Source organism: Leuciscus leuciscus (assembly GCF_965113295.1).
Source record: "Leuciscus leuciscus genome assembly, chromosome: 6".
Classification (NCBI taxonomy): domain Eukaryota; kingdom Metazoa; phylum Chordata; class Actinopteri; order Cypriniformes; family Leuciscidae; genus Leuciscus; species Leuciscus leuciscus.
In genome coordinates, this window is record NC_138730.1 from 27748558 (window position 1) to 27764131 (window position 15574).

Below are 15574 nucleotides of genomic sequence, written 5' to 3' on the forward strand. Positions count from 1 at the left end.
GCTATGCCTCGTTTCATAGTACATTCCATATATATATATATATATATATATATACAAATTTGAATGATCAATTAATCACAATTACAGAAATCTGTCCATCCATCCATCCTCTTTTTGTACCCTATGTGTGAAATGGCCCCATAATTCATAATTTTCATAAATTTCATCAACAGTAAATTATAAAAGGCACAATGAAAATATTAGTCCGTCCTTCATTCTGTCTTTTATCTCCACTTTTTTATTCCCCAGGCTGAGGCTGTACAGGACAAAGAGACATAGTCATTACATTGCAAAATGGGTGTGCCATATCTGGTGACCCAAAAAAAAGTCTGGAAATGGATATGTGGGATCCTCACCGTGGGGCATGGAGGAGGGTCAATGACAATGAACCCTTCTTCCCTCTGTCCTCAATAACAGACTTCCCTCTCCCTTTATTTCTCTTTGATGAGCTGTTCCATCATGCCCCTGATTTTTCTGAAATGCTAAGGCTGAACATTTGGGGTCTCATGGCTTTATGGGCTCAGTGCTGGTTTGAGTATAAAGAGGATCTACTGAGGTATGGGTTCAAAGGATAATTGTCTCTATATTATCAACAGGATTGGGAGGTGGGCTTTGTTCTTTCAACATATGATTATGTTAAAGGTTCACTCAGTAATTCATAGTAATGTACAGCATAGTTTTGAAAAAAAAAATGTTTAAAAGGATGTACACACATATGAGATGAAGAATCCAGTCATATCAGCAGCATAATAAAAACTGTTTTATCGTACATAGAGCGGGTGGTAACATAAAACAATTCTTTATTTTTCTTTGAAGAAACATTCAAAGTTGGAACAAATTTTGAATACTTCACAACTTGCTGTGTAGAAGTACAATAAAAAATTCATGAATAAATGTCAATTAGTAGGGGAATTAATGAAAGTTTTGGAATGTGCACTGTATTGAATAACAAAACAACTCTATGGACTAGCATCTGATTAGCATACTCTTTTGAGTGGAAATGATCCAAAATAGAGAAAAGGGTTTGTGTTAATTCTCAGAGGAAGAGCCAGAAGACTCTGAAACAACTAACAGTGGCATCTAAAGGTGTCCAATGTAATCTCTGTAACAGAGGCATAAAAGGACACAACAACCAGAAACAGGACATGTTTATACTAAAATGAATGGTTTTGTAATATAGACCAGACTGAAACAAATATGATACTGATGTATTGTTTATCAGGTCAGAATTTGTGAGCTAATTTTTAATGCTACAGTCTTTAACTGTGACCAAAAGTTGCTATATAGAGGCTTCTGTGTGCTTCTGATTGGCCAGCTGGGTCTCTGCCCTGTCATGTCTGAGGTATTCTTTCAGCATGGTCAGCACTATGGTTAGCTCAGTCTGCAGACAGCGAGGCAGTACCTCAACACTAGCTTGAAATGACAATGGCAGACATAATTGTTGCGTGCTGTCACCAATGACAAGACCTCCTGCAGAACAGCAGTGTGATGTAGACATGAAGCTGATGCTTTTTGAGTAACACTGAGGTCTTTGAAAAATTCTTGGCTGACAATGACAACAGTAAGTTATTATTTTTTTTTTTTTTATGAAAATGTCTCTTTTAACATTGTTGAGGAATGATATACCCTGAGCTGTTCTGGAAGACTTATGTGTATTGTTTTTGGCTTTCAATAGACTGGCACAAATTGTTCTTTATACACTCATTAACCAACCCCAGTGCACTAAAAGTTTCTCTTTTCAGATCAACACACTGCACTCTGGTCTAGAATGGTTTATACAGAGGTGTGCAGAAAATGAATTCTTCTTCTTTCTTTTTTTTCTTCTTTTTTTTTTTACAAATCTAAAATCTGTTGATTTAGATGCTGAATATCTATCATTTTTGTGATGTCAAAAAACGTAGACAAAGAATTGCTTCTGTTGCTATACAAAAACTTCCATGAGCAAAACAAGAATTATTCAGTTTAAATGGTGTTTTATTTCAATATTTATATTTGTTCTCTTATGGAGCTTTTTGGTGATTGAGCAATTGTAAAATAATATTTGAGACTTGAATATACTTGAATACTCAAGTTCATTTTATTAAGTATAGTCAAGTAAAGTTCAATTATATTTTTACTGTAAGTATACCGGTACTTTATGTAGTAAGTATACTATATTATATTATATTATAAAGTATACTTTAAGTGTAACTGTAGTAAACTTTGAGTACACTAGTTTACAACTAAGTTTTTCATTTGTACTGCAACAATACAAGTGAACTTATATGTATAATATTGTTTTAATAGAACACATATTTTGTGGCACACATATCCATGTTCTGCACTTATGGAACCACTGTATATCCTGCACTTGCTGCTATTGCACTTCTGGTTAGACCTAAACTGCATTTCGTTGCCTTGTACCTGTACTTGTGTAATGACAATAAAGTTGAATCTAATCTAATCTAATCTAATATTTTAGTTTATGAACACATATTTTAGTTTATGAAAGTACACTTTGAAGTATATCTCAGTAAACTACTAGTTTAGTAGTTTTATACTACTGCAAGTATACTTGTAAATACTCTTTAAGTGAACATAACAATATAGTTTACTGTTACTAAAGCATGTTCCTATTTAGGTATTTATAAAAATAATAATAAAATAAAATAAAAACTACATTTTAAACAAAAAGCTAGGAATTTTTTTTGTCAAATACTACAGTACGTCTGGATGGGATTCAGAATGACCCTCAAAGCTTCACAGTAATTTCCTCATGGGTTCGACATTTAATTCGGGTAACTTTAGGCAGTTTTTATTTATATGCTGTTTAACGTTTGATGATCGCGTTATATACATTTGCGTAAGCAATCTACTATCACTTGTTTCTGCTTCCTCGTTTTGTTCCAGATATTCTGTACTCTTTTAGAACAGAAACAACGCCCCATACAGTATAACAGTGAAACGTGGATAGCCGGAAAATTCAGTCAATGGCAGGGAAAGAGGGAAGTAGATAGTTTTGAAGTAAATTCCTATTTCCACTACCAGTGAACTACACAGAAATTCAGATACTCAGAATTAGGAGCATATCTGTTTTCTTTATAAATCAACATTTTCAAACAATGTAAGTTTATAAGACAGTATATGTACAACTATGTGAAAAAAGTAAGCTACTCAATCAAAGGAGTAAACACAACTACAAGCCAAGTATGCTTAGAATTATCATTTAAGTAGCCTATATCTTGATCAAAAGATTGAGACAAATATAGGCCAAACATACTTAGACTTTTCTGTCAGTATAAGTCAAGTGCAATTTTAAGTTTATTTATGTGAAGTACATAGCTATATTTCTGAGAAGTGCATAAAAAGTAGACTGAAAGTATATTTTTTTAATTGTTTAAAATAAGTATCCTACTAGCACACTTGAATAAACTTATTTTTAACAGATGCACATTCACGCATATTCACATGAGGCACATTTTTAGGTCAAAGACCCACTGAAGTGCCTTAGAACGCGAATTTCCACTGAAACAGGAAGCTTAGGCAGGACATTATTAAATGACTCCTCCCCCTTTTCAAATAGCCAATAGCGTTAAGTTTAACTCACAGACTGCAAATCATATTTGTTGACAGCACCATGGAAGCGAATCCGAGCACTGATGATAAGTTGGATTCAATAAAGGTGTGAAAAAAAATTCTAGCCCTTTCATTCCCAACGTACAGTTGGAAAATGGAATAAAACTCTAGCGTTTAAGCAACCGCACTCACACCTCCAACCCATATTGATCCGTGGTGTGTCAACGGTATGATGTCCGGTTCGTGAACGAATCGTTCTTTTGAACCGGTTATCTTTAGTGAACCAATCGAACCAGTTCACCAAATCGAACTGAATCGTTCAAAACAGTTAGCGTCTTGAGTCAGCGCTGATCCAGTTTTCTAAAGTCACTCGCAGTGGTGGAAAGAGTACTAACAAATTGTACTTAAGTAAAAGTATTGCTATTTAAGTAATAATTTACTTGAGTACAAGTAGAAGTACTGAAAAATAATATGACTCAAGTAAGAGTAAATAAGAAGTTTGCTTAAAAACTACTCAAGTATTATTTTTCAATTTTTACCCAAAATGGGGAGATGATAGCGATATGGAGCACTAAACACTCTCGTGTCATCTGTTTCATTCATACTGGAAGCCCATACTGATTCATCCCTCGCACAGAAAGTCCACAAGTGAGATTCATGGAAGTATTAAACTTATGACATTTCAGGAAATGCCTTATATGGATATAATAACATGCAAATAGAGATGTTTTACTGATGAAACATGAAGACAAACAGATGATAGTGATAATATATCTGTGTTCATCAAGCTATCTCAGGTATTTTCATACGAATGATGTATGTCTTTAAAGTGATAGCTCACCCAAAAAGGAAAATTAGCCCATGATTTACTCACCCTCAAGTCACCCTATAGGTGTATATCCTGAGTCATCCTGGCTCTTCTAAGCTTTATAATGGCAGTGAATGGCTGGAGGAAATTTGAAGCCCAAAAAAGTGCATCCATCCATGATAAAAGTGCTCCACTTTTACTCCAGGGGGTTAATAAAGGCCTTCTGAAGTGAATCCATGCGTTTGTGTAAGGAAAATACCCATATTTTAAACTTTATAAACTATAATCACTAGCTTCCGCCAGATGGCCGTACACATCGATTTACGGAGGAAGACTAACCCCTGACCTGACGCACAGCGTAATATGACGAACGTGGAAGCTCAGAGGAAAGAGCTAAACAAAACCCTGGTCGCGAATTAGCAATTTTGAAGAGAAATGTCGGAGCATTTCTATATAATAGAAGAGGAGCTTCAGTTTGTTGCATAGCCCTATTTGTTTAAACCGCGAGAGGCGTCTAAGCTTACGATACTCCTACATCCTACGTCATATATGTGCCATGGGTTACTCTTGTGGCGCAAGTCAAATTGCGTAGTATGCGTACGGTCGTCTGGTGGAAGCTAGTTATTTAAGATTAGAAAGTTATAAATATGGGTAGCCTATTTTTCTTACAAAAACCCATGGCTTCGCTTCAGAAGGGCTTTATTAACCCATGTGTGGATATTTTTTTCTTCAAATTTGTTCCAGCCATTATTATAAAGCTTGGAAGAGCCAGGACATTTTTTAATATAACTCTGATTATATTCATCTGAAAGAAGAATGTCATGTACACCTAGAAGGACTTGAGGGTGAGTAAATCAGGGGCTAATTTTCATTTTTGGGTGAACTAACCCTTTAATGCAATGCTAATCAACATAGCTTGTATCATAGAATTTAATAAATAATATATTCTCACTCTGTGTTAAGAAGCAACATGAAACCACAGAAGTAATTTCAAACACGACTGATATGTATTGTGATTTTGGAGCAAAATATTAAACTGATAAATTGTAGTGTTTGACAGTATGCTAAGCAAACATACTAGCTTTCCCTGTTGTCAAGAGCGATTTGTTTTATTACTAAATTTGAAAAGTAAGTTCAGGTAAGATCATTTGAATGTCTTCATTTGAATCATTTCATAATTGAAAGCAAAGAAGGTTAAAAAGGTCCGATAAAAAAAGAGAGATTTACAACAGTATGAATAAAAAAGTGCCAGTAAAAAAACGAAAATGTGCTGGGAGCCCACTGTTCCTATAGTAACGAACTACACTTACATGCATCTGATTGACAGATAAATCGAGTTGAGGTTTTTTCAGCTTTGTACAAAGTTTGCTTTGCACTTTGTTTAACTGTATTGTTAAAGAGGGCGAGCTTTACCATTTAATTGAACTGTGTGCATGTATTTTAGACACTTACATTGTTCTTGCTCCTTCCATGCAATAACTGCGTCCATGTTATGAGCCGAGTTTTTTTATTTACTTCAGCTCAGTGCTCTGGTATTATCAATGGGATGACCCATTTCAGGAGTTGCCATTATTCACATTTAAAATCAGAATATGAGCATAGCTCACTTACATTCATTGAAATATTGAAACGTTAGCGATACTGATTCAAAACACGAGCGGCAGTGATATAGGGCCCTATCTTGCACCCAGCGCAATTGACTTTGTACACCGACGCATGTATCATTCCTATTTTGCACCCGCGCACTGCGGCCTTTTCCCTCCACAGACGCACGTCGGTTAACTAAGAAATACACTTGCGCTCCCGGGGGCGGTTCAGCGCAAAGTGGAGGCGTGTTCCGGTGCAAACGTTCCCTCATGCTATTTTGCAGGTTTAGAAAACAATTCCGCCATTAACCGAAAAAAACTAGTTTAAAGTCAGGGGCGCATGCTTTGCCATAATCAATGTAGCGTGTGCACAACGCGCATACACTTTGATTTTCTCACACAGAAGCAGTCGTTTTCATTTGTTCAAATCATGCATTATTACGATAGATAGATAGATAGATAGATAGATAGATAGATAGATAGATAGATAGATAGATAGATAGATAGATAGATAGATAGATAGATAGATAGATAGATAGATAGATAGATAGATAGATAGATAGATAGATAGATAGATAGATAGATAGATAGATAGATAGATAGATTATTATAAAAGCATACATCTAGCTTACACATTTACCCAAATGATCATACGCCTGTTTAATCGAAGCTAATTTGGGTGGGTTTCTCCCATCCCCAACGTCATTTCTCTGTCTTTTACGGCCCTGACGAGAACGTCGATCTCCTCGGCTGTGAACCGCTCCTGGCGCGCGCCTGGCAAATCCGCCGTTATATTAGGAATCCGCTATAGAACAAGAGCGCCTGCTCTTAAAGGGAATGTGAGATGTCGCTATGATTGGTTTATTTCACGTTACGCCCAAACCACACCTATGAATAATGTAGCTACTTCAGACCAACCCATTTTAGATTTGCGTCGGGCGCAAGAGTCATTTATCCCGCCGGTATAATAGCAAAAGCGCCCAAGGCCCGCCCACAAAGTTACTTGCGTTTTGCGCTTGATACTTGCGTTTCAGATTTGGCCCTGAATGTCAAAGCGCGGTTTGAACGCCCCGCCCCCCAGTCGAATTGGAAGTTTTGATTGGTTTTGCACACAAGTCAGACCTGTCAGTTATTGGCTGAAGCGCTTCAGATCTGTCTGTTATTGGCTGATGCAGAGGGCTCCAACACAGTAGTTTGAAAAGTCTCTATAATGTCAACTTGCCCTGGTGTCCGTCAGCACCTTTGTCAAAGTAGCTACTTTGTACTTTTGGTGAAAAATAAATGTAGCGAAGTTGAATACTTTATTTGTATTAAACTACAAGTACCACAATTGAATTATACTCAAGAGAGAAGAAAAAAATCGAAAAATCTACTCAAGTAGTCGATTAACGAAAGTATTAGTTACTTTCCACCTACTCGCTTTCGGACGTGCCTTATTACAGTCCCTCCGAATCGAAATAAACCAATATCCCGGAGTACTCCAGTAACTCCTACCAGCTGTTGGATCCAACAGTTCACTGAACTGAGTCATGAGCACAAGTACAGTAGCTGATCCTGAGCAAGTGAGCATACGTGTTCTACCGAACGTACAGCCACGGTCGCTTTGGCCAGGTGGTATTTATAGCATAGTGGACGGGACGCTTTACAGCATTTGATTCAACAGAAGATGTGATGAAAAGCTGAAGTCCGCGGTGATGTCATACAAATCCGTGATCCATTTTAGCGGAAGAGAGAGACTGTACGTTTTGAATGCTTATCCTAAATGCGAATTTTGTCATTGTTTTGGAACACACCAGCTTATTCATAACCTTAAGGCTAACATATTTTTCTACTCTAAAGATATGTTGTTAAACGAATCTTTGCCTTACCGCTATCGTCATTCAACAATATTCATAAGAGCTAAAAAAACATACGTTTTGATTTCAGGGGGCCTGAAATCAACATTTTTAGTATAGGTTCATTTTCAAGCCACAATCATACACAGCCAATCAGGCAACTATTAGTGGAAAAAACTCTAGTCTAGAAACTCTGTTCTAGTAAACTATACGTTATGGGATTGCAATCGAAGATGACTAAATCAAAAATCTTTCCCTTGTGGTGATATTTTTTGTTCCCTATGAGGAAAACAGCTTATCAATCATACAGAATTATGTTTTTTGAAAATGTAAAAATGCAGAAAGTTTTCATAGGTTTAGGGTAGGTGATAGAACAGGTTCATTCAATTAAAGTCCCAAGAGGTCTGGTCTCTATATTTCCTTCACAGCGGAGGTCCGGACAATACTTTTTTGGAACAGTTATTTCCATCGGGGCATGCAGCCATGGTTCTTTGTAAAAGAAAAAATCTTAAACACTCAAAATGGTCATCAAAGATGAGAATCTTGGGTCCTGGGAGCCGAAGCAGTGATGTCTACGAATTTTTACAAAAATATTTACCAAACAAAGTAAATATGTCTTCCTAGATATTAATATAAAAAGGTTAGATCAGATGTTTTATCAGGCTATTTTTATTTATTTTTATTTTACATTTTGACACCTACATGGCACGCGAAGAAGGCCTTGGGACTGAGAAAACACACGGGGGGCAGGGTTTACCTCAAGAAAAGTATGGACCATTTTTATATTTTCCTCAAAGCAATAAACTACTAAAAACAAGCAATGTACTGTACATAATCTAATAGCCTAAGCAAAACTCTCATCATGAGCACAACATAAAGTTAACTAGTAATTTCAGATTATTATTATTTTTGTCTTCCCTTGCCATCTCTAAAATAATTTTACAAATGTTTATTATTAAATGTTCTTAATGCTTATTATTGAGGCTATAAAAAAAAATATATATATAAAAAAAAACCTGTCTAAAGGCCCCATGCATTAACTTGTCACAAACCTGGTTTAGTTAAATGGTCAGAGTTATTTTTTTAATGACAGATAAAAATCATTGTATATGCTGCATTCTCTTTTTCTGCGGTGTTTAAGCTAAATTATTTATTTTTCTGCTCACTGTGTTTCTGCTACTGTTGTTAAAATAACCATGTCATCTCCAGCTCTTAATGTGGCTCTTTACATCTTTAGCGAGGGAAGAGAAGCAACGTGCACGTTGATGAAAGGGCTTGAATGAAGCGCATTTGGCTTTACATAAAAAAATATTATAGGATGTATAACACCGTAAGATCATTATCGTAAACGACCCTGAGTGCTTGTGGTGAGAACCGCTCTGTTGTTTTGACGCGCTGCTCACTTTAATCTGTAGAAGTGGTATAATGGTGCAATTATGTCACGCGGTCCGGATGGAACCAAGCAGGTCCGCCATTTGAATATCACTGGGATAGAATATACAGTTTGTACGGTATAAAAATCATTATGTCTTTGGAATGTCCCCATAAAACATGGAAATCAAATGTGTGAGCTTAGTTGCCACAACTCTTTGCTTTTCAGGTGTGACTGTGCCAATTTCTGCCTTTACATGGCTGAATGAGCGCAGTGATGCAAGAGCCACTGGCCAAAGACTTTTCTCCATGCTTTCTTCTTCTTTTCCTTTCTTCTCCCTCCTGTGATTCCAGGGTAGAGTGAGCAGCAGCCTTTCCTTTCCGCTCCCCTCACTTCTGATCTCTGCATGAGCCCTCTGTTGTGGAAACCATTTTACTTTATAGTTTTATGACCTGAATAAAGTTGGTTGTGTTGTGTTATTCTTTGACAATATACAGCCACAAACAATTTGATATCACTTACTTTTTGCTGCCACAAATGACAAGAAAATAAAGAGATCAGTAAATGAAAAGGCTTTTAACCTGATGATGTCTCATTATTCATTTTACAGCTTTTGGACTATGAAGCCAGAAAGGCCTACACCTTTAAAGTAGAGGCTTCAAACACAGTTCTTGATCATCGATTCCTACATTTGGGACCTTTTAAGGACACTGCCACAGTTAAAGTGAATGTTCTGGATGTGGAGGAACCTCCTGTCTTCAGCCGGCTGTCTTATAGCATGGAGACATACGAGAATACACCAGTGGGCATCATCGTCGGAGCCATCACAGCTGAGGACCTAGATGTAGGAAACAGTCCTGTAAGGTATGTGGGCAACACACACACACACACACACACACACACACACACACAAATGTAGGTCAAATCGAAGCACACTCCATTTTACTCGCCTTTAATATATGTGTAGACAACATCCTGTGGGAACTCAAAACCACTTTACATCCAAGTATACTAGACAACATAAAACAATAACAAACCTGTGGTCCCGTGGGTTCAGTACATTTGGCAATCTTGTTTTGAACTGAGTGTGTATTGCTTTGATTCAATCCACTCTGACAAACTTCTGGTGCAGTTTGCAAGCGTGGACCTTATTTAATGTGGCACTTCTTTTTCTTTTTTTTTCTTTTTTCTTTTTTAATTATGCGCCTGAAAGTGTTTGCTACAATGTTGGTCATGTTTAAAGCATCTGAGATCTTGACACAAGCGCATTGTCTTTATGAAAGCATTTGTTATAAAATGAATATTTAATGGACGTACATAAATGGAGGTGGTAGTAATTTAGAAAACCACAGCTCTTGTTAAATATTTAATCTCAGTGCATTTCCTTTTTGTTAAAGGGTTAGTTCACCCAAAATTGAAAATTCTGTCAGTAATTACTCACCCTCTATAGTTGCTTTTTGCTTTGTATTTTTGTGTTTCTTGACATTAAAAAAGAAAACTAAATAAACAGTTGTTAACAAAAAAAGGTAATTATTCACCCTCATGTTGTTCCAAACCACTAAGACTTTTGTTCATCTTTGGAACACAAATTAAGATCTTTTTTGATGAAATCTGAGAGCTGGCTCACATCTTCATAGGCTTCTATGTAATCGATATCTGCCATCCCAGAAAAGTTAGTAAAGACATCATTAAAATAGTCCAAGTGACTACAGTGGCTCAACCTTAAGTTTATCAAGCGACGAGAATACTTTTTCTGAATTCATTTTCTCCTGTGTGGGTCTCTGAGTGAGTTCACGCAGTGTAACAGCGCAGCACTTCTGGGTTGTACGTCAAAACATAGGCTCACTATTGGCCAGCATCACACGCATCACACACATGACCAGCGTCGGCCAATAGTGAGCCTACGTTCTGACGTACAACCCAGAAGTGCAGCACTGTTACACTAAGTGACCTCACTCAGAGGCCCAGATGAACAAAAGATGAACGAAAGTGTTTGCGCTTTCCAGATACAGTGACTTTATGATTTCTTTATGATTATTTAATCATTTAATCGAACAATTCATTTAAAAACTGATTCGTTCATGAATGGCATGGTATGTGTTGCTCAGAGACGCAACAGTTGATTCTGCATTTACTTTTTTAGGCGGAGCAAAAATACATACAATAACTGTTAATATTGTGTGTAAAATGTAAGTTACTCAATATTTACTTCTTGTTTATTACACTGTTGAATAAAAGCTATATTGCATAATGCTGTTTTACACAGTATAGTATACTGTATTGTTGTTGCCCTTGTGACCTCATGCGTGTTTAAATCAAAGAGTGATGGAAATACAGTTTTGTAATAGTTATTTTAATTAATTTATTGGGGACAATGTCGTATCTTTGGACAGCCCGATAAAAAAATGATATTGCTTCTGTTACATTTAACAGGTCGAACATCTTATGGGTTCCAGAAGTAAAAATCCCATTCATTTTCTCCATATGGGGAATAGATTTTTAATGAAAACTCGGACAGACCAACTGTGAGCTATGAGGTTGTTAATCAATGGAATATACTTTTGTTGAAGCCATTAGCCTTTAAAAAAAAAAAAAAAGTGGACAGGTACTGTAGAACTGTATAGTAGTTGATATACTTGTGTGTCACATGAAATACAGTACATTATGCAATTCTGTGCAAAAATAGTATGGATCTGGTATAATGCATTTCTGAACATGGTGAGAACTAACGGTTTATATTCTGATCCCCTCAAGTCAAGTTTTCTTTATTTAAAATGTATAACCTGCTGAACTTTACTAGATGATGGAATATTTGATAAGGGGTGATTTGAAAACAGAATTCATTTTATGAAGTTACTAAGTTGAAGTTTAGTGTTGAGTAGTGCTTAGAAGAATCCAGTTGAGACTCTCACTGAGGTTTTGCTTGAATAGCAGAATACCTCAGGCGAGCAGGTAGGGAGACACCTGAGACAGAAAGGAAGGAGCAGGAATGTAACCCTTATAAAGGTCTGATGCTACAGGGAAAGCGCAGACTTCCTCTTTTTCAGCTGATCCACTGGGCTGATTGTACTAAGGAACAGGGTCACAGCAGTGGGCTGAAAAGTAGCAGACAGGTTCAAAAAGACCAAGAGTGTTCATACACTGGGGCAGTAAGCAGAATTTCAGTGCATAAATACTGTTCTACAACCTCATGCATCTAGTGATCGATCTTATGATCTTATCTTATTTAATCAAATTTAGATATTTGAGTTATTTTAATAACAATATCATTATTTAGATAAAAATAATTGACATAATATTAATACAAAGACCAAGAAAGAGAGAATAATTTAGTTTCAGCTTGTGCAAAATATAGTTATGCTGTATATAGAAATACAAATATAAATATAAATAGAGAGAGAGAGAGAGACTACGAGACTACTCTTCTGAACTCATCAATTCTATATGGGGTAATTTTACTAGGATTTTACTATCAGTGTTGGGGAATTATTATTATTTTTTTAAAGTAATGCGTTACAATATTCCATTATTATCTAATTGCATTACTGTTACTTTTAATGAAAAGTAAAATAACAAACAAACAAAAAAGCTATGTTTGGCAAATTTAGGCTCTTTCACACCAAAAGTGAAATGAATAAGCCACATGCTCACATTTAGTCTGCAGCTATACCCTTCTCCTAAAATCGGTCACTTTTGCACACATTTACTATTTTCTACACGGTGAATGGCACATAGTGCACTATATAGGGGATAGGGAACGATTCAGACAGTGTAAATATGCTTTCCGTTGGGGAATAAAGTCTGGATTCACGTTAGTGGCATGCGAACTGTCGCAGCTCGCACACAGTCTGCTCCAGTCCAGAGACATGATAGCACAGAGCGGATCATATGCGCGAGTATCAACCAGAAAACGTTTCGGATCCATTTGAATTCTACACAGAATGCCATATTTTAAAGCTACACTGTGTGATATTTTCCCCCATCTGGCGGTGAAATTTTATATGACTACCCTGTGAATATTAGTTTCTGTTCTTTTCAATTTCGAGGGCGTTTTAACTCCTACGGTGGCCGTATTATTCCAAGATTAACATGGTTTCCAGTTCGACTTCATCCAATTGCGCCTTTAAAAACTATCACCTGTGATCTGTCGCAGCACAGATTTATGTTACAAGGTAAACAATACTTTTTCACCATTGACGTGAGGAAAAGTTATACTAGAGGTCGTTCTGGCGTTATGCACAACCATGCTATGGTTAGACAAGCAACTATAAAACTTTGAATTTACACAAATAGGCTGAATTACTTGTCGAGAAGAAAGCAGGCAACTTCGGCGTCCGTTTTAAAATCTTTGCTCCTCATGAGCTCTTTCCATCTGGGAAAAGTTACTCCAGTATTGACTTTGGTCTTGCGTATTTGCCTGTCGCATTGATGTTTTAATTCTCTCTTTCGCTTCCTTGGCGACTCTGCTACATGTCCCTTCGAAAATAGGCGTGATCCTCCATCAGCAATCTTTCAAATCTGCCGGCAGTCGCGAGTAATCTCCCCCTCGCATTCATCTCTGTGTCACTGAGTGTAAAGCGCGAAAGGCAAAGCTTGAATTTACAGGTATTGGAAGGAAACTGCGGCTTTAATGAGCTCAACAGGTCTGGCTAAGCTGTGATATAAACTAAACTCTATTGGCTATTTGAAGAAAGGGAAGGAGCTGTTCGACATGTCCCACCCTGTCTTCCTGTTTCAGTGAAAATTACATCAACACAGTAAATGAAGCTGCGCGTTTCAAGGCACTTCAGTGGGCCTTTAACTGTATTAAATCCATTTCACTTTATTTCGCCAGTCTGGACTGCATGCTCTCCTAACCAATCAGAAAAAATATATTTATTTTTTTTGTTTTTTTTTCACGATGATCATTGTTTTCATGATTGGTCATTGCTGTCACGTCCGAATACTCGAGTAGCCTATTCACAATTGCTATAGCATTTACTACAGAAATTTACTATAGAGTGTATCGAGCTGGTGTGATTGAGGCGGGGACCAATTTGCATATTCATGGCTCTTTCTTCTGTGGAATACAAAAGATATTTTGAAAAGTGTCTTTTTTTTTTTTCTTTTTTTTTTTTTTATATATATATATATATATATATATATATATATATATATATATATATATATATATATAATATTAATAATAGTCCTTGAATGTGATTGATCTATTTGTTTGTTGTTGTTGTCTTTGATCCATTGGTTTGTAGATATTCTATTGAGTGGAGAAAGGACTCTGAAAACCACTTTGACATTGACCCTGTTGAAGGAACTCTGTCTGTCAGTGAAGCCCTGGACAGAGAGAGAAACGCTGTACACAACATCACTGTTGTAGCAACAAAAGTTAGTAAGTATGGTGGATTGTGTTTTATCCAGATGCACAGATACAGTATGACCAGCATAGCAGATTTACCAGCATATAACTGTTCATTGAAATGGAGATGGTTGAACACATTTCTAAAGACCACATCCCCATCTAGTGGAGAAGAATGAAAATGCAACAGTGCTTTACTTCTAGAGGCATACATAAAAGCTCAGTCCAGCTAAAATTAAAGAGATTCGTCAAGAGATCAACCGAATAAGTTAATAATTATTTTACATCAAGCTGATTTGCTAATGAAATGCAACCACAACTACAAAGTTTTCTGCAAATATAAATCCGATCCAGCCAAATTCCTTTTGTTTTTTGTTGCAACAATGTATTCCATAAAATACATCTCATATTTTTCAGTTTCCACTGATCTTATTCATGGACAATACCTTGTTTGATCTTTCAGACAACCCCCTGCTGTCCAGCAAAGTTACTGTCACAATCAAGGTGCTGGATGTCAATGAGTTTCCTCCAGAACTTGCCTTTATATATGAGACGTTTGTTTGTGAAAATGCAAAAGTAGGACAGGTAAGTATTTGTGTGTGTGTGAATATCTACCTGTGCTTCAGTTTGAGTTTCTGGGCCTGTTGTTGGGTGCTGCAGTGAATTAATGTGAGAGAACTGTGCCTTGATCTTCTCCTTTCATGCTGAAAGAGAGCTACTCCCAGTACAACGCTGCCTATCAGTGTCTCCCTATTCAGTCTTTTATACCAGAGAACGTAGTTCCCTTGCTTATATGCGGAAATGTGTGAAATAGATGACACAACAAAGCCTTTTCAGAATTTCTACTAAAGTGATCTTCTACTGATCAACACAAACCCTTGAAGATGAATTGATTCAATTTTCATGAGGAATATTGAAATCCCCACACACCCCCACCCCACACACACCCACACACCAACACCAACACCCCCCTCGTTTAAATATGCTTAATTTTGGTAAGTATAAAATTAAAACAATTAAAAAAATGCTATAGAACAAGTTGCTTGTTTTTTGTTTTTTTTTATC

The 15574-nt window shown here is 36.6% G+C and overlaps 1 protein-coding gene and 1 long non-coding RNA gene across 3 annotated transcripts in view; one reads left to right on the forward strand and one right to left on the reverse strand.

Annotated features, from left to right (window-relative positions):
• LOC309500614 overlaps positions 1–15574 on the reverse strand; it is a 552694-nt gene that overhangs the window by 199929 nt on the left and 337191 nt on the right. The window lies entirely within an intron of this gene.
• The window catches only part of cdh12a (cadherin 12a), a 51502-nt gene that overhangs the window by 24142 nt on the left and 11786 nt on the right, over positions 1–15574 (forward strand). For both annotated transcript variants that reach the window (XM_082172237.1, XM_082172236.1), the window contains 3 exons: positions 9767–10020; positions 14406–14542; positions 14973–15094. In XM_082172237.1, the coding sequence (XP_082028363.1) occupies positions 9767–10020; positions 14406–14542; positions 14973–15094 (513 nt within the window). The remainder of the gene's footprint in view (positions 1–9766; positions 10021–14405; positions 14543–14972; positions 15095–15574) is intronic.